The following is a 27,491-nucleotide window of genomic DNA, read 5'->3' as shown; positions in this document are numbered from 1 at the left end:
ACAGCAGATCTCTAGAACATACTTGTCTTGTAAAACAAAAAGGACCTTAAAAAAGGCCACTTCAAAAGAACTATCCTCCTTACCACTTGCTTATATTTCCATATAGGATTTATTCATTCAATCACTCAGTCACTTGTTCAATAGACATACATTGAATACCAACAACACTTAGGCAACAAGTGAGGTGCTTGTGAGGAGACACAGCTGAGAACCAGAGTTCCTGTCCTTGAATGCTCCCTGACTAGCAGATAAATGTGTAAGGTGCTTGACTGCAGTTGCTTTAAAATGCCATCTTCTTTCCTCCAAGACAAGTGCCCTGGGCTTTACCATTATAATCCATTCTCCAAATGTCACTGAACAAATGTCACAATTAAACACCACAGGACCTATGTGCCAAAACAGGATCCCAGCAATGTCATCCAAAAGCAAGTGACAGAGGACATTACTTGAGCCTTTCAGGTTCAGTTAACCATTTACTGTGTGGTTGGTGGAGGTCTGGCTTAAGGGAACTGAAACGGCAGATAGGGAAGAAGCAGTAGCTTTGCACTGGGATTGAATGGCAGAGAAATATGTTTCCAGAAATAACGATTTCAGTTTGGGGAATACTGTGCCTAAAAATAAGAAAGGGTCAAGGGGAGGGTGTATTTATTTACAGTACTTGACAAAAAACATGAGCCTAGAGAGAGCCGGGATGTGAGCAGGAAAAAGTGAGGGTGCTATTCATGCTCTGGACGTGGCGATCAAATTAAGGGCAGGATTAAAGGCACAAATGAAGAAAGAAGTCCGCTTAGCAGCAGGGCTAACGTGTTAGAGACACATGTGGCATCATTATTATTATATCGTGTTATTTTGGGTTGTTGAAAAATGACATTTGATAAAAGTTCCTGCAGGACATAAGAGACTCTGTGACCCAGTTTCCCTGGGAAAGATTCAATCTAGAGAGAAATCTCTAAATCTGGGACAGGCAGGAAAGCTGAAAGGACAGTGACTTGTAAGTAAAAGGCGAAGCTCCCCGTAGACTGTGTCTGTAATAATCTAGGAATGTGCATGATCCTCTGACCACAAGAGACTGCAGGGAGGAACTGAAGATTTGGGAACATGCGAGCACACTCACACAAACCCCACTGCAAAGAATGCTCTCGGGGGTCCATGGGCAGAACAGAATTAACAGCCAGCTGGCAGAAGTGAAAATGGGAAGAGCATGAATGATGCTGGATGAGGTTAGTGCCTTTCAGGGTGCTCCCTGCCCCATGCCTGCAGCTTGGGAGCTGAGAGAGTAGACAGCAGAGACAGAAACATCAGCATGTCTGGTCTTGTTTTCCAAGTCTCCTTTCTCCCCAGGCCCTCCATGAACCCACATGGTCACAGCAGGTGTTTGTCCCTGGTTTATATTCAGTGTGTCCTAGGCTCTGGACTGTGATGAGGCCCAGCTATTACCAGTCATGTGGCAGGTGGCACTACCTTGATAATTTCCTTTTCCTGACTGTAAAGGATTTTTGACCTTTTCTCCTTTTCTTTAAAATAGCAGGGAAATATTTTTGGATTTCACTTGTTTCAGCATTTAACACATGAGATACTTTTCCTGTCATGTTATAGTACTCACATCTAACTGAAATTGGTTTTATTTACTCTTCCTCTACTAATAATATTTTATTTTAGTCCTACTTTGCTCTGTTCCCCTTGTCTAATTTATTTCCTGGCCTCAAAAATAGTAAACACGCAACTATTAATGTTTTGTATCTCTCACACAAGATGAATCCACTAATCAGGACTAACACTGCTTGCCTTTCAAAACTTGAGAATGCACAATTCAGTTATGTAACAGCTTCAGCTGACATGCTAACATCAGCTTGAGAGAAGACAATAAATTTTGGCATCTACCATGCTGTATCATTCTTGTTAAATCTTTTAACTTAAACTCTAAAAACTTACCAATGTACGAAAGTAACAGTGTTGATACAAGCCACAATTACACTTCTTGAAACTCTCTCTCTTTTTCCTGCAACATACTGAAAAACAACAAGAAAAATGCGTGTTTGCTTTCAGACAGAGTTTCTGAAGGACACCATGATCTGGGCATTGTAAAGGGCAGGGGTCTTTTTGTTTTTGTTTTTTTGTTAAACCTAGAAATACAGTAGAAAAAGATTGTGATATGGAGTGGGAAGCTTACCTTCATAATATCACTGCAGGGAAGAGGACAGACTTCATCTGCTTCAACAGAGTTTCCCCAAATAGTTAAAGATTTCTCTATGTGTATGCAGATACACGTGCTAAAAGTGCTTATATGCATTTACTATAAGTATTTACACACACAGCATGATACAAGAGAAAGTAACATACCAAATGGAAACTATTGATTTAAAATCCATGTATTGGTACCAGGGCATGATGGTAATCAGGGTCAGCTACCATAAATGGAAAGGCATCTTGAAACAATTCTTGTATTTGGATTTGGAGAAAATACTGAATAGGTTGAGAAAAGTTAAGGGCTCTGAAAGCCAGAGGGAAGTCAAATATATGAAGTATGCAAAAGAAAATCATTTAAAGTATCTTGAGTAGGAAGTGATATTATGAACGGGGTTTAAGGAGAATGAGACACAGGTGTTTAGAAAGGCTGAGGAAAAGCAAGATTCTGGAGCAGCAACTCAGTCGAAACATCATAAAGATATGGATGAAGATAATGACTACGGCCCAAAGAGTGTGTCTCGGTAACAGTGTGGAAAAGGAGAACAAGCAAACGTGCCTCCCGAGGTCCATGAGCAGGAATGTGATAGCAAGATTCTACTGCTTAAAGAAACAGAGCAGCGATTACGCCCCAAGAAGGGTCAGGAGCATAGTTATGTGAAGGTATTTCACAGGGAAATGGAGGTGGAGGACTGAAGAGACAGTGAGAGATCAGAAATGTAGATAAAGACTTAGAAGACACCAGTTGGGAACTGCCATTATGAGAGTGAAACACCTTCTTCGAGATGTTCTGAGTGGGTACCCAGTATGTGAAATGGCAGGGCCAGGCTTACCCATGCCCGCATGTAGTAAAGCAAAATACCTTATCTCATTATCCTCTTCATTAATCTGTATATTTTCAACTGCCCTTGTCAGATTGGGTTGTTTCTTCTGGAAAAAGAACAATGATATATATTGTAAAAACATCTACTGAGCACAATATTTAAGAGGTAAATGTTCCCTACTTTTATGCTTGCTTCAGCATGCAGGGTTTACAAATATTTTTACAATATGAAATTATGAAAAATGCATATCAACTCAACATTTTTAGGATGTGAGAGATGAAAGAGTAAAAAAGAAACTGAAAGATTTAAATAGTAATCAAATTAAAAAGATATTTGAAAAAGCTGAGCTGCAATGGTTTACAGCAGATTAAAAAATTTTAGACAGGCTTCAACAGGAAGAGAACAAAGGAGTGAGAAATCCAAGACAGCAGATAATACAAATGACATTTCTGTCTAGCTTTAAGCACATCAAATGATTTTCAGCATATTTCTTCCTTTCTATATTTAGTTCAGGCTATTAAAACCAGCTTGCATTTCTTTTTTTTTTTCCCCAACCTTTTTAAAAAATTGAAGTATACATTAGTTTCAGGTGTACAACAAAGTGATTCAGTTATACATATATATATATATACACATATATTCTTTTTCAGATTCTTTTCCATTATAGGTTACTACAAGATATTGAATATAGTTCCCTGTGCTATACAGTAGGTCCTTGTTTATCTGTATTATATAGTAGTATGTATATGCTAATCCCAACTCCTAATTTATCCTTCCCCTGCCTTCCCAGCTTGCATTTCTTAAGTGGGCACATTCTCAGCTAGAGAGGTTGTCTCCAAAGCATAATGAGAAATGGGGGAAACCTTTTTAAGACATACATTCTGTTGAGGCTATAAGGTAAGGTAGAACATATCCTATCTTAATGTTTTCTTGGTAGGATCCTTTCTCAGGAAAGGGCAGTTTGTTTGTTCATGCTGTATTTATATAAATGATTAACTAATAAATATATAAAGTTCAGAAAGCTTTTGTTCAGGGGGTGGGAAAAGAACAGCCACACTTACCTTCCAGTATAAGGCTCCAAAAGCAAACCCAATTATGAGAGAAAAGAATGCTGGCAATGCCATGGCTGCCCATTGTAGGTTGGAGTCGTCAATGGAATTGGAGGCCTTCCCTGTAATTTAAACAGCACAGTGGTGAACACAACACATCTGTACCAGAGGTTTTGCTCTTATGCTGTGTTGTTCCCAGCTGTTTCCATAATGTACTCTTGACCCATCTGTTTAGAATATTTATTTAAAACATTGATTTTTCTGCTTGCAATACCAGTCCATGTAGTTTCCAAAAGATATAAGTTGAGAAAAGAAAGAAACCCCCCAGACAGAAAAGCATTTGACTTGGTTGATATTGACACATACGGAACACAGATGGCGTACACCTGCAAATGATGTATACTATCAAGCAAATCCACCTTTTATGTCTATCTTCTAGGATCTTTTCACTTTCTGACTTTTCACATCTTGCCAAGACAATTTAAAGATGACGTTTTGCATCCCAGATCAAGGTCTGTATGCATTAAGCTATGTTTGTCCTGCCTCAAATATTAAGTTACAGCATGTACATTGCATTTTTTTTTTTTTAGGTACCTCATGTTTAGCATTATGGTGTTTCCCCATCACATCTTCATTTTGTATTTATTGGATGCCAGGTAGTACCCAGGACTGTGCTATGGACTAAAGGTTTGAATTTTCAGACTTTCTGCATTGGAAAACCTGAGACCATCAAACACTGAAGAATGGATGGAGGCATCCAGGTCTGCATACGCTGACGCTACATACTTAACTGAGCGAGAGAGGAGACGTCGGAGATTAACCTGGGACATTCCCTTCACCCTGCTTTGCTATTCCATGAGCAGCAGGATGATTCATGAATTAAACAGAATGTATCTCCCCCAAAGGTCTCTTACTCCCAACACAAAGCTTAACATTTTGACAGATTTTTCTCTATGTCCCCTTATAAGGAACAACTTAGTGGTTTCAGAACATTGACATACATGTCTACTTGTAAGAATTAAACCTTCAGTTTTCTTTTGAAGATGTAATAAATTTAGAAATGAGACATTTTCAACAATCATAGGATCAAAATATAAACTCATCTAAGAGAAAGTGACTGTTTTTGGCTATGATATTTTGCAACAATTCCTGGGTTGCTGTATCAGTCTACAGTCACCTAGTTAGTAGATAAAAAGTCCCTGAAAAGTACATAGTATAAAAGAACAAAACCACTGTATGTGTATCAACATTTATGAGGGAAAATAAACTCATAGATTTAATCTGAGTGTTAAGAAATTTAATCTCATCTATTGTAGTGTGAACAGGAGTTGCCCATTTCCCCACCACTTGTAAACTGGGAACAGGAAATTCCCTTATCCTATGTTTCCAAAGAATCTCTAATATGAGGAAGTTGTGTGCTCACACAAGTATGTGTGTTGGGTGGTGTGATGAGTCATGAGCGACCCTTACGCTTATAGGATGGGGGGTTTGAGTAAAGAAGTAAAGATCCATTCATGTAACCACAAATCACTTCCTTGAGGCTAGACTAACAGATCTTCTGGCCCACCCCACATTTTATAGCCAGCTCCATGGGAGATAGGCTTTAGGCATCTTAAATTAAACCTCAACATGAATACTATCACCAAAATAAGCCTGAGTTATAAAGTGGGATTTGGTACAATTAAAGTGCTACCGTTATTACAGTAATACAGCTGTTTTGAGGATAATGTTGTATAAGATTATGTGTGCTTGTCTGGGACTTAACTACCATTTATAAAGGAGTTTTCTATGAGGAAGTGGATTTGGAGTTACACGCGAGTCCTACCATTTTAGGAACGTCTACACCACTATCTGTAAATAATCTGGCTCTTTGTGTTTGTACCCTAGTAGTATGCTTGAATTCTCCTTGACGGCCAGTCCACCATGGCCCACACTGTCTACTGGGATTGCTGGCATGTGATTATGATTTGACCAAGTGACCTCCTTGAGGGGCCCTGATCAATGTATACAGAGAGAACAAAGGAAGCTATTAACATTCTATCCCCAGACCCTCATAGAAATGTTGTGAGCTAGGATGATGCCATGGAGAACTCCATTATCTATGTTTGGGCTGATAGATGCCCTGGAATCAAAGGAGCCAAACGCCCTGTTTGTCCTATTCTACCCAAAAGCCAAATCTTGAGTTGCACCATTTCAGGCCAGAGGAAAGACCAACCCTCCAGCAAGAAGCAGAAGGAGCTTACTTCAGAGGGAGGCATTCTGGTTCTGCACGCAAAATCTTTCTCAGAAAGGAGGTCAGCCCCTGGGGGAGGTGTTCCAGATAAAGCCATTCTGGAGGAGAGACTAAAGAAAGCTCACCTTGCCCTACCAGGATACTGTGACTTCCCACCACTTTGGAAGTTCCACCCCTTGGACGATAGCCCCAAACAAAGTTATGGAATCTAACACACAGCAGCGGTTCTGCAGCAGAGGGAGGGCAAGGCTTGGAACAGACGGGAGGGGGAAGAACCACAGGAACTGAGCTTCACCCCCTAGAGAGGTCAGTGTCACCTCGCTTTTGTTATTTCTCTTGTTACTGTAAGTGGCTTCATAGGCAGGCCTTGGGTTCTCTCCAGTGATACAGCCATCCCCCTTCCAGGAAGAGAAAACCGATGTTATCAGAAAAAGTTTGCTTATACTCCAGGGCATGACTCCCAGTAGTTGCTACTGCTGTTATCCACCAGGGATCAATGAGATTTGAATTGTATGCCTCTGGGCTAATATGAAGGGTATTTGAGTCCAAAGCCCAAGATGGTAGCAAAGCTCTGCTTTTATGTAGATTGCCCCAGAAATCCTGTGGGGTGGGGGAGCTCATCTGGATAGGATTTGAGTAATCCAGAATTCATGGGTGGTTTTCATATTAATTGCATCTCATTATCATGAAAGCGGTCCCCTGTCCAAAACTTGTGGAAACTGACTTGCATGGTTTGACTAATAATACTGGACATCTGTACAAACAGTTTTGCTGAACTCCTTTATAGTGTGAGTCTGCTTATGGGCACTGTGCCTGTGAATATGGCTCTCTTCTTGGTGCTTAGAAAACATGCAACTCCCCCTTGATTCAGATTCAAAGCTTGCCACAGGCTTGCCATGATTACTGACCCAGCCTCGATGCATTTAATTGTTCTAATAATGACTGATGAGCCTGTACTATTTATATCAGGCTCCAAGAACATTTGTGCTAACTCATTTAAAATTCACAGAAAACTTACAGGAGAGATATTATCAACCTCCATTGGACTGAGGAATCCAGAGAGATTAAGTAACTTGCCCAAAGTCACACAGGGAGCCAAAGTCTAGAGCTGAGATATAAACCTAGGCAGTCTGACTCAAGACCGTGTTTCTAGAAGACGTGTAAGGTAACATTAAAGTAAGGATTTTCTTCCCTATCATTTAAATATATTGTCTCCAAGGATCTCTACTTAAAGATTTAAAAAATATCCTTTTAGCTTAGTACAGATGATATTACTATTACTTTGAAAACAAATCCCTTTGGATAATTTGTATGCTTTTATAATATCTTATAAGCTACAGAGAGGGCACTCACATCTCTGGATTACTCCATGTGCCTGGTCCTCAGGACAACATGGACACTTTTGGGGTCTTATCCCTGAAACACTAGCATGATTTCATCAAATTTCCCTGACCCTCCTCCCCAGAAAGTCTTACCTCATTTGTGCTACAATTAAAAACATTTACCTACTTCTATTATTATACATATTATAATATAAATGATATATATTATTAAATACTATGAGTACTTTTTGTGTCTGGTTTTCTTATGAAAATGCACGTTTCGTAAGAGCTAGTTTTGGGCATGGGAATCTAAGTGCTGTCTTCATGAGTGATATCACCTGGCCAAAAGCTGCTCATTATGCAAGAGCCATATTTTTTACAAAAAGGAAGGAAAAAGAAAGGAAGACAAAAAAGAAAGCTGGTCATTCACACTGCAATTTAAAAAGCACCTACAGACTCAGGAGGAACGGGGCTGAAGGAATTTTATATTCAGTTGGTCTTTTAAAGTAAGTAGAAAAGGCTTTTGCTTCCAACTATGATGATAACAAATTAGCTTTCCCAATTTAACTCATTATTATACTAGACACATTATACAAGGGAACTGCTTTTAGACATCAGCCAACAGGCAGTACACGAGTGTAATCCCTGAGAGGGAAAACGCATGTGCTGAGGCCCACGACTGTCCTGATTTTCTGGCTGGGAGGCACCTTCAGACTGAAGTGTGAGAGACGGAGCCCAAGCAGGGCTCGGTGGTCTCACTGAGCTAGGGAGTCAGAGAATGAAGTTCAGGGTTGCTCCCGGGGCTGGAGTTCGTGAGGCAGAGTTATTTGCAGGAAAGAAGTGTGCAGAAGAGGAGCTCTAGCAGTCTCTGGAGGAGCCTCCCGAAGTCACTGGTGGAAAACTAAGCTGTACCAGGACAGGGAGAGACCTCACAAAACCCGGCACTAAACTGCCCAGGGGCGATGACTTTAACAGCGACCCCAGCATTCTATTCAGAGACAGAGGCGTCCTGACAGTCAAGAATGGAGAGGGTTTTCTAGGCACTCAAGAACTATCTCAGAAATTCCACGATTTAGAAATAAGGCTACTCACCCCCTTCCCTCTGATAAATCTTAAAAACAAGCCTGGGAAGGAGGACAAAGCTGATCTGCTATGCTAGTAACTGAACTGCCTGTCAGAACAAAACTCAGCAACAGTCTCCGCTACGAAATCCAGGTATTCAGTGACATAATCTTCAAAATATCTAGCATATATTCAAAACACACTAGCCATCTAAAGGGAAATAGGACCCATAATCAGAGAGGAAAAAAAAAACAGTTAATAGAAACCAAGCTGGGATGACCTATACATTGAAATTAGGAGATAAGAACTTAAGAGCAGCTATTATAACTATATCCAAGAGCCCAAAAAGCAAATGTTGCCATAATGAATATGCAGATGGAAAATCTCAGAAGGAAAATAAAAAATATAAAAAGAATCAAGTGGAAATTCTAGAACACAAAGCACACACTTAGAAATGAAAAATGCACTGGATCCAAACCCATAGAACGTACACCACTGAGAGCGAACCCCACATAAACTATGGACTTTGGGTGTTGGTGATGTGTCCATGCAGAGTCGTCAGGTGTAACAAATGCACCACTCTAGTGGGGAATGTTGATAATGGGAGGGGCTATGCACGTGTCGGGGCAGTGGATATGCAGAAAATCTGTGTACCTTCCCCTCAGTTTTGTTGTGAACCTTAAACTGCTCTAAAAAAAAGTCATAATAAAAATGTTTAATGGCAAAAGAAAATAATTACTGGAAAAGAAATTCAGCAGATTAGAGATGGCAGAAAAGCCAGGGGACTTGAAAACAGGTAGATTGATATTCATTTTGAAAACTAGAAAGAAGAAAAGTTGAAAAAACAAAATGACCAAAACCTCCATGATCTGTGAGACTGATAATTATCAAACTACCCAATACATGTGGAATTGGCATATGTGTGATTATATATGTGTGTGTGATTCCTCTCAGTGGGAGATGAGAATTAAGAAAAAATTTTTGAAAAAGTTATGGCCAAATTTTCCCTGAGTTTGAGGAAAATAAGCCTGCATATCCAGGAAGCTTGACAAGCAACAAGAAAACCATTCCTAGGCTCATCTTATTTAAAATCCTAAAAAGAACATTTTGAAAGGCAGAGGGAGAAAATGACCTAGAACATAAAAAGAAAAACATAATGCAAATGCTGACTGCCTTTCTGTCAGAAACAATAGAAGCAAGAAGACGGAGTGACATCTTTAAAGAACTAAAAAAAAAATTCCAGAATTCCATTTCTAGTAAAAAGTAACTGCAATACTGAAGACAAAGATGTTTTTCAATTAAAAGGATAAAAACATTTTTTGTTGGCAGCAGATCTGTACTACAAGAAATGCTAAAGGAAGTTCTTCAGCCAGAAAGGAATTAACACTAGACAGAAACTTGGATTTACAAGAGGGAATGAATAGTAACAAGAAATAATAAACATGTGGATAAATATAAAAGAATTTTTCTCTACTCTTATTTTCTTTAGAATACATTTGGTTTAAAGTAATAATTTTCAGATTGAAATGTGGGGTTTATAACCTACATATATATGTGTGTGTATATATATATCTACATAGATATATTGTAAATGTGTTTGTGTGTCTGTGTGTGTATGTATATGTGTATATATATGACACACAGCACAAAAGATGGTTGTGGGCAAGTGGAACTATCCTGTTTCAAAGTTCTTATTTTTTTCTGAAGTGCTACAACATTAAGCAGAATGTTACAAGATGTATGTTGTAGTTCCTAAAGCAACCACAAAATAATGGCAAGAGGTGCTATTAAAAAGCCAACAGAGTAATTAAAATAGAAAACAAACAAAAATCAATACGAAAGAGGGCTGGAAAGTAGGAACAGTGGATAAATAAAAACTGGGGCCAATAAAATGGTAGACCCACATGCAATCATACCCCAACAACTGTATTCAATACAAATGGATGAAACACTCTAAGGAAAAGACTAGGTAAAATAGCAAGGCGCAACTATATCCTGTCTCCCAGAGATGTACTTTTAAAATAAAGGCAATAGGTAAAAGGAAGCAAAATGATATGCATGGAAACAGTAAGCGTAAGAAAGGCTGGCTCTACTGTCAGATGAAATATACCTCAAGACCTGAACGCTACCAGAGGTAATGAGGGGTATTTCAGTAAGATATGAAGGTCAACTAATCAGGGAAGACAAAATAATAATAAAACCATAAGCACATAATAATAGAGCTGCAAAATATATGAAGCAAAAATCTCAGAACAAAAAGGAGAAATAACCAAATCCACAATCAAAAGGAAAGATTTTTAATGCCCTTGTCTCAGTAGGTGATAAAAAAAAAATTAGACAAAAAGTTTAATAAGGATATAGAAGATCTGAAGAATACAATAAATCTCTTGGATCAAATTTAAGAATGCTAAACTCTATACTAGAATAATACTTATAAAATAAGCCTCGGTCAATTTCAGAAGTTTACAGTGTTTATTCTCTGACAGTAATGGAATTAATTTAAAAACCAATAACAAGATACCTAGAAAAACCACTTATTTTTAGACAAAAAAGAACCCATTTTTATATCACCGGTGAATCAGAGAAGAAATCACAAGGAGAATTAAAAATATTTTGAAGAAATGATAATGGAAATACAACAGGTCAGAAAAAACGTGGAATACCGCTAATGCTCCTTACAAGGAAATTTATACCTCTCATTTGAAAAGAGGACATAGATGTCCATGAAACTGGGTTCTTCACCAAGGAGGACGGAAATTTCGGAAAAAGAAGCATACTCTCCCCAACATATGATTTTGTAGTAAAATAACAAAATCACCAAATTTCCAAACACACAACAGTAAATACCAATATATACAAAACAGAAGATATCCTTGGAATTTTATACAACCAACATTTGTACTTTCCATTTTAAAATTCCACTTTTGTCTGGCAAATTCCATGTGAGATATATTTTAAGTCAACAATGAAAATGACTTAAATCATATGTCTAAAAGCAATTTCATGTCTTATTTAAAATAATCTTAGCAGAGTATTTATTGCCCCAATTCTCTAAACATTATCACTAGCTATAGGGAAACCCAATGGTACAAACCTAATATTTAATTCTCAGGAAGACCGTAACAGGAAGAATAGTAAGAGAACAGTATTTATAGTAATGATTGTAGAAATTTCCTTTAAAGCCCATGCAATACTCCTACAGATGCTAACTGGAGCCATGCATGCATTAAATCAGATATGTGTACTTACTATTACTGCTACTGCTGTCATTCCTAAGGGAGCTGGCTGCAACAGGGGGTAACATAAATGGTTTTGTGACACTGACTCTGGAATCTAAATAGAAAGCAATAACGTGTCAGTGTTGCATGGCGATTTACATAAATTACAGAGCCCTCAAAAGTGAAGTGCAATACCAGAGTACTTTCCAGGTCCACTTTCCAAATCTAGATTATCCAGATCCTATTTATTTCATACTGGGTCCTGCTATTCTATTTATTAAGAAATTCACCACAGTCACCTTATAGAACAAAGATTTACTGCCTACACATGCTAAAAATGTAAGTAACACAAATTATTGGCAACTGGTTGTTTTTTCAAACAAAAAAAAAGTTAATGAAATTAAAAATTTTGTAGTATAGGAACAATGAGGGTGAAAGTCTGTACAGGGTAACTGGTGGACATCAGAATTCACGACTCAGAGTTAGACTCCTAAGGAAAAGATCTGAGAAGGGGACATTAAGAAGACTGGAGGTGAAAAATAATATAACTGTACACTACTAGCAAATATTAGACAAAAATAGGAGTGACTATGTCATACATTGTTTACTCATGCACAATCCTATAATTTGAAAATGATGAGTGTTTTGGCTTGGACACCACCAAATCTACAACTGTTCATTTCTTTCATGTCACTAATATTTGCTTTTATATCAGACATACACACATACATCTTTCTCTAGCTACACATATATTTGAGTCAGAGGTAGATTCTTACCTACACATGTAAAAGTCAAGCTTGCTTTTTACATTTATAATAGAAATGCTTATATATCTTACCTTTTTCAGGACTTAATGTTGAAGAAATCACACATTCACTAGTTTTAGATGCTGCCATCTCCAAGTCCTTGAAGGCATCAATGGATCTATTAAAAATTCCAAAGAATTTTTCAGGAGTAAACAGCCTGGGTTCTGGGCTCTTAGATGATTTTTTTACATTCTGGAAGAAGAAAAAACCAGGATTATATTTTTCAAATAATCTATAGATTTAACTGATTTCAAGGTAACAGACTATAAATACATCCTTCAAAGATCCAAGTGAAACTAACATTTTTAGACAACTGTTTTAACATACATAATTCAAACTGGTACTTCAGGGTAGGTGATCCCATCCAGTTCAGTCTGGGGCTCAACTCCAGATAAAAGGAAGAGGGTGGTGGCGGGGGATGAGTAAGGTGAATACAATGCCATAAAAATGAAATAATCCTAACAACAAATTACAGACACTGTTCTTTAGACATGCTCATTAAAATTATTATTCCTCATTAAAAAAAAATACCCCTCCATAACATGTGCTCCAAATAATTACCAAGAATTAAGAAGTATAATACTGGCAGAAACATTGAACAGAAGGATCTCTTTCTGGTGGAATGGCATAAATTGGCATATTTGATATTACCTAGTAAAATTGGACATGTGCCCATCCTGTGACCCAGAAATCCCACTCCTAGGTAAATACCTGGGAAGGGAAGCTCATGCACAAATGCACTGGGAAGCACATAAAAAAGTTCTTACATCAATCAACAGGAGATTGGTTTAATAACTAGGGTATATTGAATCAGTAGAATGCACTATTAATAAAAAAATAATCTACAGCTATATGCATCAACGTGGATATATCTTATAAACATAATGGTGAGTGAAGAAGCAAGTCACAAAAGAATAAAAAATTTTCCATTAAGTCTCTAAAACAAATCAAAGCTATATTTTAGGAATTCAGAAATACAGGATTATCTATAAAGAAAAGTAGGTAATAATAAGTGTTAACACCTATGTAGCACTTAACTAGGCACTACTCTGAGTGAGTAATGTATAGTAACTCAGGATTAACTTAAAACAACTGCGAAGTACCACCTGGGATGAAATCTCCTGGGTTCCAGCCAAAGTGCCATGATTAGTAAACGTATGTTCTTCAGTAACTGGAATCCTCTTCCTGACATTGCCGTTTACTGAACACCTAACTCACCTTTCAGGCCCCAGTGGGTACGTTTTTCCCTCCATGACACGTTGTCTGATATCCCCTGCTTTTTGTGACCTCTACTTCTTACCAATGCCATTAGCACTCTAGTTGTACTAATATGATATAAAAAAGAAGTTAACTCTAAGATGTCATTGATTGTAAGATACATTCTGATTCAGAACTTAGAAAGTAAAGCAGTAGAAGTGATGAAATACAGTGATTAGGTTATTGGCGTGATGAGAATTCTGAGACTGGCGAGCACAACAAGAACTGATGCTGGGTCTTAAAGAGTAACTGGCATTTGGATGGGGAGAGCGTATTTGAGTATTCCTGCACAGAATCATGTTTAAAACCTTAGGTTTAAACTTCTAGGAGGCCTGTAGGTTAAACCTTGGCTTGTGAACTCTATGCCGAAGTAGGTGTCCTAAGACCTATTTTATTATAAGCATAGTATATAAAATAATAAAAATACTTCTTAACACTTATTTTGCCAGGTTCAGGGCTAAAGTACTCGTCACGAATCATCTAATGTCAACTCTGTGCGACGAAGCCTCTCATTGTACCCATTTTAGGCACAAAGAAAGTGAGCATAGAGGGGGTAAGCTGATAAAGCTAATCTCTAATGCAGCCAGGATTTGAACTCCAACACCTCATTCTTAACCTCCAGGGATACACTGCCTCTTCAATATGCTTAGGACCCAAAGCACTGCCATGCCCATATTCTGACGGTGGTAACAACGAATCATCAAGTGACTTGAAGATGTTAAAATGTACTTCATTATTGTAATGTAATTACTGTGGATAAGAGGTCAAGTATAAGTGTTCACTATAGACAATTTTCATTTAAAGGTAAATTAACATTTGTACCTAATAGGCAGGTGATGGTACCATTACTCACCTATGAAATATAGATCAAGTCAAGGTTGTCTTTACATTGTACTGCAAATAAATTTTATTTTTATATTAAGTGACAACATTTAATTGTCTCAGTGGATATTTCAGTACAGTGGTATAACTACAGACACTTATTTTCTGTGCTCATCTTAAAATATTTTTAAATTAAAAACTGATAAATTAAAAATCTCAGAAATATACTCCCTCCACCCCTGCCACCACCAATCAGCACAGGTTTTAGAGAATAGTAAAAAGTAATGCCAATGAATACAAGGTTACCTCAAATGAGTGTTCTTCCATGCACTCCACAAGGTCATCGACTATTTTCACAAGTTTGTCTATGATGGAATAATTACTCAAGCCTTCAGAAATATTTGAAAACTTGTCCAGAAGATCAGTCAAGCTGACTGACAACTGTGCCACCATCTCGCTTATCCAACAGTGACTAGGCTGCAAGAAATTGAAAGAAAGGCAGATAAAGCATCTATTTTAAGTACAGTAAATTTGGAGCATCCTTCAAAGCCATCAATGTTTCGGTCATTTACTGCTGGACAAAGAATTTCCCTATATCAGAACAGGTCAGTTCTTCTGTTTTGTTTAACTCGTATCTAACATCTCTTTCAAAATGTACAAATGCATAAAGATCAGAGGAAGTGTTGATGGTAAAGATTTTGCTCTCCATGGAAATAAAATTAAGACAAGATAGAACCCTTGACAAGGTTCAGATACTAATGAAATTTAGTTCTACTGAAGAATATTTATTGTTTACTCACTATGTTCTTAAAAGAACTTTGGGCCCAGAGGAAATTACAGAAAAAAATTATTGTGGGAGAGAGTCCTGGCCCTCAAGGAACTTCTGGTCTTTTGGTAAACTGGAATATAAATCAGTAGATTAATAACAGCTTATTTTTCTAAAGACCTTGATAGATTTTAAGGCTTCTTCATAGATGAATTCATGTGAGTGTTTAAAAAAGAAAAAAAGCCCTGGCAGAATGTAGTCTGAGAAAGAAGCACTTTTGCCTTAGTAGCAGGACCAGCTACAAAATTTGTGAGGCCAGGGACAAAAGGGAAATTTTTTGTTCAAAAAAAAAAAAAACAATGAAGAGTTTCAAGATCGTGACAGCAGAGCATAAAATCAAGCATGGAAGCCCACTCATGAAGCCAGCCCCGCACACTGGTTAGAAGCTTTAGACTTGGAGTCAGGCACAACTGGGCTCAATTCTGGCTGAGAGGCTCCAGGCAAGCAACATAAATTCTCTGAACCTCATTCTACTTCTCTATAGAACAGGAATAATGAAACAAGCTAGTTGTGAGGAGATAATGTACATCATTTCAATAAAAGTTCCATGAAGGCATTACTTTTTTTTTTTAACATTTTTTATTGATTTATAATCATTGTACAATGTTGTGTCAAATTCCAGTGTTCAGCACAATTTTTCAGTCATTCATGGACATATACACACTCATTGTCACATTTTTTTCTCTGTGATTTATCATAACATTTTGTGTATATTTCCCTGTGCTATACAGTGTAATCTTGTTTATCTATTCTACAATTTTGAAATCCCAGTCTATCCCTTCCCACCCTCCACCCCCCTGGTAACCACAAGTCTGTATTCTCTGTCCATGAGTCTATTTCTGTCCTGTATTTATGCTTTGTTTTTGTTTGTTTGTTTTTGTTTTTGTTTTTTAGATTCCACATATGAGCGATCTCATATGGTATTTTTCTTTCTCTTTCTGGCTTACTTCACTTAGAATGACATTCTCTAGGAGCATCCATGTTGCTGCAAATGGCATTATGTTGTCAGTTTTTATGGCTGAGTAGTATTCCATTGTATAAATATACCACCTCTTCTTTATCCAGTCACCTGTTGATGGACATTTAGGCTGTTTCCATGTTTTGGCAAAAGACTAAGGCATTACTTTTATAAAATCTTGTTCCCTGTGGTGTCCTCTAGGGTCTAGAACAGTGTCTGTGATATGGGAGTTGCTGAGAAACTAATTGCTGAACTGATGTAGGAGCGAATAAAAAGTGAATGAGAAAAAATGCTCCGGAACAGGGCTCCACATTTTCTGTAAAGGGCTGGATGGGTAACATTTTAGGTTTTACATGCCAAGAGGCAAAACTCAAGGATGTTGTGTAGGTCCATTTATATAAGAGAAAATGAATTTCCACAAATTTTAATTACAGAGTTTAAAATGTAATAATAATTGAATATGATTTCTTTGGGGTAATAATTGAATTTAATTTCTTTTTTAGTACAGGTTTACCAATAAGAAGAATCAAATTCTTTATTTTCGGTCAACATTTTGCTTGAGTTGGGGTGTAAAGTATTCTCTATCATCAAATACTATAAATGTTCATTTGTTAAATCACAAACTCAGAGAGGGAAGGGTATAGCTCAGTGGTAGAGGGTGTGCTTAGCATGCACGAGATCCTAGGTTCCATCCCCAGTACTTCCATTAAATAAACAAACAAACAAACAAACAGACCTATTTACACCCCCCCCCAAAAACAAACATAAAAAAAGACTAGTTGTTTAAAAAAAAAGCACACACACACAAATTCAGCTGTCTGGCCATACAAAATCAGGCAGTGGACTGGATCTGGCCTACAGAGTATAGTTTGCTGACCTCTGCTATAGATGGCTGTGGATCAATAAAAGTTTAGATTAGGGGGTAGATACAGCTCAGTTGCAGAGTGCATGCTTAGCATACAGGGGTCCTGGGTTCAATCCCTAGTACCTTTATTAAATCAATCAATCAAATTACCACCCCCCCCCAAAATTAAAGGTTTAGATTATTAGGAAAAGCTTCTTAGTATAATGAATAGAATTTAGAATGAATTTTAATTTTTTAAAAAATTAATGTGACACTACTTAAAATATAATAATTGGTCACATATTCACATATTTGATACACTATAACATTATCTTTTCTTTTATAAAGATCTTTTAAGTGGAGGTTCTGATTTATTTTTTTAACTCTGTTAAAATGTTACAGTGAGAAGAATAATTTTCAGGGACAGCTAAAATGGTCTTGGGCTTATTAAGATCCTAAATAGTTTACTATAAATCCTATTGTAATAGAAATATAATCAGATAAAGTAACTGATACCATGCAGAACAAGTCAAACCACTAAACTTTATTTCTCTACTTACCAACAGAATCTCTCTCTCTTTGGGGGAAGGTAAGGTAACTTATGCATTCTAAATTATACAAGAGGGGCATTTTATATTCATTTAACAGAACAGTTTTCATAATTATGATTTCAGCCAAAAAGGAAACTCGTTTCTCTACAGATAGGTAAGCTGAATTTTCTGGAAGCATTAAATGTCACTCAGAACTTTTAGGGAGTGTTGGCTCTGGCTTCAGACAAGTAAAATAAACAAACCTCCAAAGGGGAATCAGTTCAATTAGGCCATTTCATTCAACTCATCAACCAAGATCTCAAAGACTCTGTGTTTCCAAAATATAATCGGAATAAACTCTTTGTTCTGTTAAATCAACGCTTATCTCAAGCACATGCAAGTTCATATTTGCATCATTAACAAGTCCTTTACAAGCTGTCAGTCTTTCTTTTGGGGCTGAATTGCTCTCCAAGTTTCCCTCCATTTAGGCCATGATAATTCCCTTCAGAATTCCCTTCAGACAGACAGACAGCCCTATCAGCAAAGGGCAGATTCCTAGGATATGGGAAACAGCACATTCTGTAAATACTCTCTTAATAGTTATTATGTGGTAGAACAGCCTTTACCAATTAGTTTATTCCATTGAAGTTGTGCAGATTTTTTCATGGCAAACAGATCCCATGTATTAATCTTTTCAAACTCTGTCCTTGCTCTACTTTGTGAATAAGCTTGCTTGTCCTCTCGGATCTTCTGATGTGTAGGAACCAAAATCAAATTCCCCTGTTACTCCTTTTGTTTCTGTGGTCTTTGCCATAAATGAACAGGTTCCTCTGTGTGTGTGTGTTTAAAGTAGAAAAGATTGTTTATATGTTGCTTATATTTAAACTGGGAACTCTGGTTGCTTACTGCCACTTCTGTTTATCTCTGTTTTCAGCTGAACGCTGTGTTTATATTCTGTATACAAGTTCTTATTTAGCTATGACTGCACCCCTCCTTGGCCACCCACCCTTGTTTTCACATACCTAATCAACAGTCCAAACAATCAACTTTTCCAGTAATATTTTCAACCCTCAACCTGTAATTCCTGCAGTTAAATCATAGAAATCCCACAATCTAATCCCAGCCCAATATCTGCCCTTATAAAGTTATGAAAAATTCATTGATATTTGCTATAAACTTCCAGACTACACTGCTGAAAGTTTTTTCCTGAAAGTCTTATAACTATCTTTTATTCATTATTCATTCTTGCTACAATTTTCTTGGAAGAGATTATACAATCAATTCAAAGTTCTTTCTTTCCATTAATTTGTTTAAACAGCTATCTTTTAGCTTTTTAAGATTATTAGATTTATCAAAGATAAAGTTGAGGTAAACAGTATTAAATATCAGCCAGTTCTAACTTGTCTGCCTGCAATAAAGGAAACCAGTTTTGACTAGAACATCAAGCAATTTCACATTTTCTTTTTAATTAAATAGTCAATGATTTGCAGAGAGAACAAAACACAGTGAACTAAATATTTCATCTGTGAGACGATAGGAGGTCTTTTTCGTTTTCAGCTCTTCCAAGATTCTGATTAGAAAATGGATAATTAGAAGTTGTGAAGTTCACAAATTGTAATTTTATCTTTTACCTTAATAACAGGCATTATAGTCACTCTTTTATCTTTCAGAGACCATTTTAAACAAATAACTTTTATATAAATGTTAACTCACAACATACATTAGAAGAATGTAAGATATAAATAATGTTCTCTATTTCACTAGAAGAATGTGAAGGATTAGGACAGTTGATAAAGCCACACAGGATGTCAAAGAGGTGATGTAAAGAGTACCTGTCAAATTCCTGAAGTACATGTAATTTAATGTTTTATTCACCCATATACATACGAAAAGAAATATAGTCCTTGCTTTGAAAGGGAAAACTTGTCTGGATTTTCCTTAACTCCACTCTCACAATTTCTTACCTTTTCTCTTGGTAGCCTCTATCTTATATTTTCTGGGTTAATTATAGCAGTTCTGTTTAGGACTACTGGAACAACAAATGCTTTCTACTCACATACTATATAAGAATACTACATATTTCTATTCATATACTATATATATACATATATATATAGAGAGAGAGAGAACATGTGTCATTACAGAATGCTTACTAAATCAGTGATACAGAATCAATGTCCTTGGCCTGCTAGCATGGCACTATCATAGAAGATTTGGTTAAAAACCTATGAATTCTAAGGAATTTTAAATTACCATGAGCACCAAATTAATGATTTAACTAAACAAATAAAAGATATAAAAGCTACCATAATTAAAAGCAGTCTAAACATAACTAGAAAGATGATGGCTTCTGAAGACCAACAATGAAAACTTGGTCTAATTTCAAGAAACTGTTCTGGTTTATTAGTTGAGAGCATTTGACATATTACCCTGTATCAGTCTTAGAAGAAGAGAATCTCCAAGAGCAGTCACCAGAAGCTTTTTGGAATTAGAAGCTGAAAGTGGATAAAACATACTCTAACATTTTTTCATGGATGTACTTGGCACTACTTTTCCATTTGGTAGCTATTCCTAGAGAGACACCTGTCTGCTTCCTTAGTGGGCCTACTGTAGGTATCCACGCTGTGAGGGAGTTCTCGACAGATGAGTTGGGGCAAAATATCCATTAGGGATTCTGAGGGAGCAAAGCCCTGGTTCAAAAACTATCAGACTTCTGAGGAATATTCACAAAGGAGTATTCACCCCATGTTCTAATCCAACTAGTCTAATTACCAGCATTACTGCCCAGTTTGATTGTTTTTGTTTTGTTTTTTTTAATGTGTGTCAAACCTCAGTCTTGCCAGAATGAGAAGTATGAATGGCCAAGGCACAAAGGATTCCTTTCTTTCCTCCTGTGCTTCCAGCATTTACCTCCTGGCTGGGCTGCCAAAAGAGTCTAGAGCCTTGCCATTGAGAATCACAATGGTTTAGATGTGGAAGAAATACTGAAGACCATCGGGTCCAGCCCCGCCAATTTCATAAATGAGAAAACCAAGGCCTGGAGCAGTGATGTGTTTGCCAAGGTTACACAACAAATTTAAAACAGAAATATTAGAAACCAAGACTCCCAGGCACTTGCCTAAGTTCTCTTACCCGTGAATGTTGTCAAGGCTCATACAGCTGCAGGACATTTTGCTGCTGGGTTCACCGTGACTCATGTGGCCCCACATCTGGACCAGGCACACTGGTCCTTAGGTCAATTAAGGATTTCTTTGGAATGAAAATGGCTCTTTTGGTCTAATTTCATTGAATCCAGAGCCATACCACAGAAAGTAAATTTCTCCCAGTGACCGTCACAACCAAACAGCAAATGCCAGTCTCTATTAGTGGACTCTCTTTACCCTCTTGCTTTTTACTCTGAAGGCTCAAAAGCTGCTGCTCCCTGGCCCTCTCAAACTTTCCATGGGCAAGCAGATTGAAAATATTCCTACAAAAGCTCTCTGCAAAACGTTTTGTGCCCACATTACTACTGTAGGGTCTCCCAAAATCTTAACTCCCTTTTGAACGTGCTGGATTTAGTCATGATTTATTCTAGTCCCCTCTCTAAACAATTGATTTGGGTCTGCAGTGTTCACTTTGGACATCTAACTTTGCATTTTCTTGTTTGAATTAAAGTGATGTAGAAACCTCAATCTGATTAAGATAGTAATCAGCCCAAACACTATAAATATGTGTTGTTTCCCAGGGCAGGTCTATAAATGGCCTCTGAGCCAGACAGAAAATAGCACAGTGAGGCAGGATCAGCATGGGAAGGTGGGGGCAGCAATGTCAAAGGAGAGGCTATGTCTTTGTTCTAACTTGGTGAACACACTTCGTGGTTTTAGGCAAGTCACTTAATCTATTCACTGCTTTGGTTTCTCTGTCTGTAAAATAAAGGGGTATGTCTTATCTGTGCTAGACAATATAGGGGCCACTAGCCACCACTGGCTGTCACTCAAAATGTGGCTCATGTGACTGAGGAACTAAAATACTGATTTTGCTTAACTTTAACCTATTTAAAGTTAAAAAAAAAATCAATACTTGATTTGGTGACTGGAAAACTTAAGTATGTTTAGAAATGCTTAGGTGTGTGAATCTGCATTTTCAATTGTAAACTTTTTGAAAGTCTAAATATGGAGTAAATATTTCTGATGAAAATTTAGGGTCTGAACTGGAATGTGGTGTAGGGGTGAAATAAACAGTGGATTCTGAATAATATTAAAAATTTGAAAATTACCCCATGAATAATTTTATACTGATCATAAGGTAAAATGATAATATTTTGGATATATGGGACTAAATAAAAATTTTTATTATACTCTATTTCTCCTATTCTTTAAAAAATTTTTTTTAATGTAGCTACTGGACAATTTAACATTCCATATGTGGCTTCTATTACATTTCTGTCAGATAGTAGTGGTCTAGATGTTGTCAAAGTATCTTAATATAATCAATTTATTAAGATGGGCCCTGGACTTTACGTACCCAAAGAGCCACTTTCAAATAATATTTAATGTTATATTTTATTCATTTACCTAACATTGTACACTTATTCCTTTGAAATAAACACATTATTATATGAGATACCATATAGAGACATATATTTGACAAACTTCATCTGTCTCCATAGGAAGCGCTTCAAATCATAGGGGTGGACTCTCAGGATCTATACATACCAATAGAAAACTTGCCCTGTGGCCACAGTTGATTGGACAGTGGTGACCCCTGAGCCAGACGGGTCTATCATAATGTCCCTCCCCAAACTGGCAGTAGTGATAGGACCTCAGCCAGTCTCTGAGCAGGGACAAATCTGTAATATGCAAATACGGGAGCTCTGGGACCGTTATGTTCCACCAGGTGACTGGAACAGAGAAAAGCTGTGCCCAGGTGAAACAGAATGAAGTAGAGATGCAGAAATTCAGAAATGCGGAAAGGAGAACCTGGTGGCTTCCCAATCCTGGCTCCAGTCACTTCATGAGGTCTGGCTGCATCCCTGCCCTTAACTGGAATGCTATTTTTCAGTATCCTTATAAGGACGGGACTTTGCGGGGGGTGGGTAGTAAAGGTTGAGTTCATTACTTCTAGTAAGAACCAAAGGAATCTAAATAAACAGGATGAGCTCCTTCAAGATTTGTAAATCAGACATTTTTTTGCCAACAGTTAAATGTTTACTGGAAAGACGTCTTTAAGTAGCTACTACCTGCTTGAATGGTAAGGAAATACAACGGAGGAAAGATCTGATCTCTAATATTTAGATAAGTAAAATACAATTAAAAAGAGAAAACATAACAATGAAATAATCATGATGACATAGGACAATTATTGTATGTACACTGTATCTCAGGATTTTTGTATCTTAATTTCTTACAACAATATTTTGAGACAAATCCATAACACATACAATTTTAAACAGTGATGTAAGCGATATATGATGAAGAACCCAAAATGATTAGTTTCCGGACAAATTCCATAGAAATTCAGAGACAGTAAACTAAAAGGTAAGGTCCACAGAGCAAATACCATGTCAGTGTTGCTGACTACTGTGTCCCCGCCTCGTACCGAGCAGAAGCACAGAACAGGGTGATGGCTATCCTTACTGGCCAAATGATACAGGGAAGATAGCATGGTCTAGACCAGTATGAAACAGTCTTATGAGAAAGAGAGATCTTAAACTGACCTTGGAGGAGATGACCACTAAGATGCTTTCAGCCCCAAGAGATTACATAATTCTGTGGGTAGAATTTGCATGAGTGGATGGGAGAAGAGCACCCCTGGCAAAGGGAAGGGGTACTAAGTGGCCTTGGAATTAAGAATAAGCAAGGTGATTCTAGGAGGCAGGGACATACCAAGCTGGGGTGGCGAGTTCGTGTTGGGGAATAATCGGTATTAAGATGAGGTGGTTAGGGTGGGGTAAGATTACATAAGGTCATGAACATCAGATTCAGGAAGCTGGCTTTCAGCCTTCAATCACTGGGAACAATACAAAAGGTCTTGAATACGGGAATGACTCAATGAAGGCAGTGTAACAGAAGGCTCAAGGAAATCATGATTCCTCTGAATTGCATAATACAATAGGAGTTGTTACAAAATGCACACACATCTAAAAGATAACAGTATAACACTGAGGTGCAGATATAATGTGATGTTTCAGGTCATCATCACAGTCTTGTGGATTCTATTCCAGTGTGTGCCTCAGGGAAATGATGACATGTTGGGGAACTTTCCTCCTTCCTTCTTCACTTTCTTTCAGCAGGTAATTTATTAAGTGCCTTTCATCCATTGGACATGGAGGATAGAGGAGCAAAAGTATACAGTTCCTGTCCTCAGGAAGTTTACAGATAACTGGAAGCTTATTAATGAAATAATTCCACAAATCGATGAAAAAAATGCTACTTTGAGGAGGGCTATAAAAAGTTTCTAATGTGGATGATCTTGTTCCTTGAGAATGAGAGGGAAGGAAAGCCTCCTTAAAGAAGCAAAATTGAAAATGAAAGTCAGGAGTGACCTCAACAAAAGGATCAGTCGGCATTCGAGGGACAGAGAAATACACACACAAAAGAAGCAGTGGCAGCAGGGAGCTTGTGAGGCTGAGGGACTGAAAAAGAATTTGGAAAGGTGCCAGATCACGAGTCTTGGAGACCTTGTTTGCTTAGAGAGCTCCTTTTCCTAAGAACCACCATTCAAAGGATATGAAGTGAAGGGGTAAAATGAACACGTGTATTTTTGTTGTGATGGTTGTTCCACTCTGTCTTCTCAAGAAGAGTTAAAACCTCAAGTAATCGATCCTGGAATACAAGCAAGATAAGAAGAACCCAGAGGCAGCAGACCAAGCAAAAGAGCGTGGGAGCAGTGGAGACAGGGGGATCATGCAACAGGAGGGAGATGGCTGCAGAGCGCAGGGGGCTAGGAGGCATATTGTTAGAGCAAAACCATGTATTGCCAAGGACTTTAACCTTGCCTTTAAAAAAATAACTTAAAAACTGACGTGCCAGTAAAGACTGGTTCAGGTAAGAATAAGAATCAATAGATGCTAAATCTACCAGAGAAACTTTGATAAAGAACTGTACCTGGTCTTAAATGTATCTCCCCAAAGATTGTGTCTTAGTTGCTAATGAGTAAATACACAGAAATCGTGGGACATCTGAGCCAGGTGATCAAAACAAAGAGCACTATGAGGAGACGATGGACACTGTGTGCCTCTGGGGGTGATAACCTGCGGACGTATCATCACTACATGGACATCGTGGCTTGGAATGTTTAATCCAAGTGTAATCATTAAAAAAAAATTAGTCGTTTCAAAGAGAAACATTTTATTTAAAGGGGAGAGCTGCATCACTCAAAAATTTCAATTGTCATAAAGACAAAGAAAGGCTGAGAAACTCTTATACCAAAAAGACATTGTTTTCCAAGAATTTGGTGGGCTTAAAACAGCACAAATTTATTATTTTATAATGCTTGAGGTCAGAAGTCCAAAATAGGTCTTCCTAGGCTCAAATCAAGGTGTTCACAGGGGCTGTGTTTCTTCTAGAAGCTCTACAGGAGAATCCCTTTTCGTCACCTTTCCCTGTTTCTCAAAGTCTCCTGCATTCCTTGGCTTATGGCCCCATCCTCCATTTTTAAAGCAGCAGTGTAATGAGCATCTTCAAGTCACTCTCTCTGGTTCAGACACTCCTGCCTCCCTCTGATAAGGATTCATGTGATTAGATTGGGCCCACCTGGATACCCTAGGAAATACTCCCCATCTCAAAATCTTTAACTTTGTTACATCTGCAAAGTCTCTCTTGCTATGTGAGGTAATACATTCATAGCACATGACGTCTTTGGAGAACCATTATTCTGCCTATCACACATGATATCAAAATGCAAATCATGATCCTAGATTAGACCTTCTACTAGAGGAAAAAAATGCAAAAAGAAATGGATAAGATTGAAATGCAGCCAACAGACTGAAGTATTTTAGTTATTGCTAAATTTACTGAAGCTGACAACCATACTGTGGTTGTGTAAGAGAAAATCCTTTCCTTAGGAAACATACTGAAGTATTTAGGGGTTTGTATACAACTTACTCAACAGGTTTAGAAAAATAACACATGTACACACAGAAAACAAACATTTAGTAAAGTAAATGAGACAAAATGTGAAAAATAGATGAATCTGTATTAAAAGATATGTGGGTGTTCTGTGAAGATTCTTACAACTTTTCTGTAAATGTGAAATTATTTCCAAATACAAAGTTAGAAGAAAACTGATAAATAGTTTAATTAAAAACAAATGAATTTATTACACAAATACCACAAGCAACTTATAGTTTTTATCATTTTATGGATGTCAGCATGACTGCAGATGTGTGGCACAATTTTTGTTCTTTCTACAATAACATTACCAGTAAGTGGAAAGGATCAGAAAGGTTTGGGATTTTTAGGTTAGGAACTTAAAAGACATCCTAACACTTTGACCATATTACAGTTTCAAAGAGTTTAAAATAAAATTGGTAATTATTGTTGGATTTAAATGTCAACCGGTGGATCACACCCTGCTATCTGCTGGGCAGTTCTCTAAACAGGGCCTTAGAAAAGGTTAACCTCCTCTTTCAGGAGTATTTAGCTGAGTTTTTAAACAAAAGCAGAAAATAAAGTGTATTCTATTCTAGAGCTTTCTTCTTTTTGCCCAGTGTCTCTGACAGAATTTTATTGCTTTGGCCCCAGAGGATCTTTCGGGTACCCATCCGGGCTCCCACTCCTCCCACTATTGTTTAGAGACAAAAGATAAGGCAGCTGGGACTCTGACCACTGACAAATAACCAGGGGCCTCTCCACTGGGAAACTCCTCTGGTCTTGGCAGAAACTAACATTTTAAAATGAAGGTAAAACAAAGCGTAAGACCCCCTGTTTCTACCCCAAGGCCTCTGCACGGGCTTGTTTTCCTTGCCAATTGCGATGGCCAAGAACAGAGTTTCTCCAGTTGTGCCAGGACTGTGTGCCAAGTCCAAATAATAGTGGACTTTTCTCAATTACAGAAACGAGAAAAAAAAAAAGTGGCAACGAATCAGCTCTATTTTTACACATTTCGCTCTCGTTATCACCAGCCGATACTGACATCTATGATTTAGCACAATCTATGATTATACCAGCACAAAACCATCTATTTCGCCATTTTCAATTCAACATATTGTTTTCAAAGAGCTTCGTTATTTCTTGGAGTTTGGCAATCCCAGGCCTAAGTGCTTCTGTAGTCAGGAGCAGGGTGAGTCTTTATCACTTAGATGCTTCCTTTAGAACACTTTCCCTGGCTATTGTAATTATTTAGATACCCACATTCCATAACCCAGGGTTAAGAGTCAGATGACCTAGGGTTTCTTTTAAGATTCTGTCACTTTCTAGTTGTTTAACCTTAGGCCAAATATTTCTGGGTTGTAAACCTCAGGGTGTCATCTGTAAATCACAACCTGCCTTCCTCATGGGATTTTTCTAATCATCCAAGGAGATAAATGTGTGAAATCACTTTGAAAACAGAAAAGTAGTATAAAAAGGCCAGAGAA

At 37.6% G+C, this 27,491-nt stretch overlaps 1 protein-coding gene across 3 annotated transcripts in view; it reads right to left on the bottom strand.

The window, feature by feature from the left end:
• Positions 1-27,491, bottom strand: part of KITLG (KIT ligand) — an 81,751-nt gene that overhangs the window by 9,037 nt on the left and 45,223 nt on the right. For 2 of the 3 annotated variants that reach the window (XM_006197882.4, XM_031683285.2), the window contains exons 4-9: positions 15,084-15,254; positions 12,731-12,890; positions 11,924-12,007; positions 4,070-4,179; positions 3,047-3,114; positions 1,933-2,009 (exon numbers count right to left, since the gene is read on the bottom strand). In XM_006197882.4, the coding sequence (XP_006197944.1) occupies positions 1,970-2,009; positions 3,047-3,114; positions 4,070-4,179; positions 11,924-12,007; positions 12,731-12,890; positions 15,084-15,254 (633 nt within the window). In that variant the 3' untranslated portion in view covers positions 1,933-1,969. The remainder of the gene's footprint in view (positions 1-1,932; positions 2,010-3,046; positions 3,115-4,069; positions 4,180-11,923; positions 12,008-12,730; positions 12,891-15,083; positions 15,255-27,491) is intronic. The other variant, XM_006197883.4, reaches the window with a different exon arrangement.

This window comes from Vicugna pacos, chromosome 12 (genome assembly GCF_048564905.1).
Source record: "Vicugna pacos chromosome 12, VicPac4, whole genome shotgun sequence".
Taxonomy (NCBI): Eukaryota; Metazoa; Chordata; class Mammalia; order Artiodactyla; family Camelidae; genus Vicugna; species Vicugna pacos.
The sequence above is the reverse complement of the archived record's forward strand: the minus strand, read 5'-3'. Positions and strand labels throughout refer to the sequence as shown.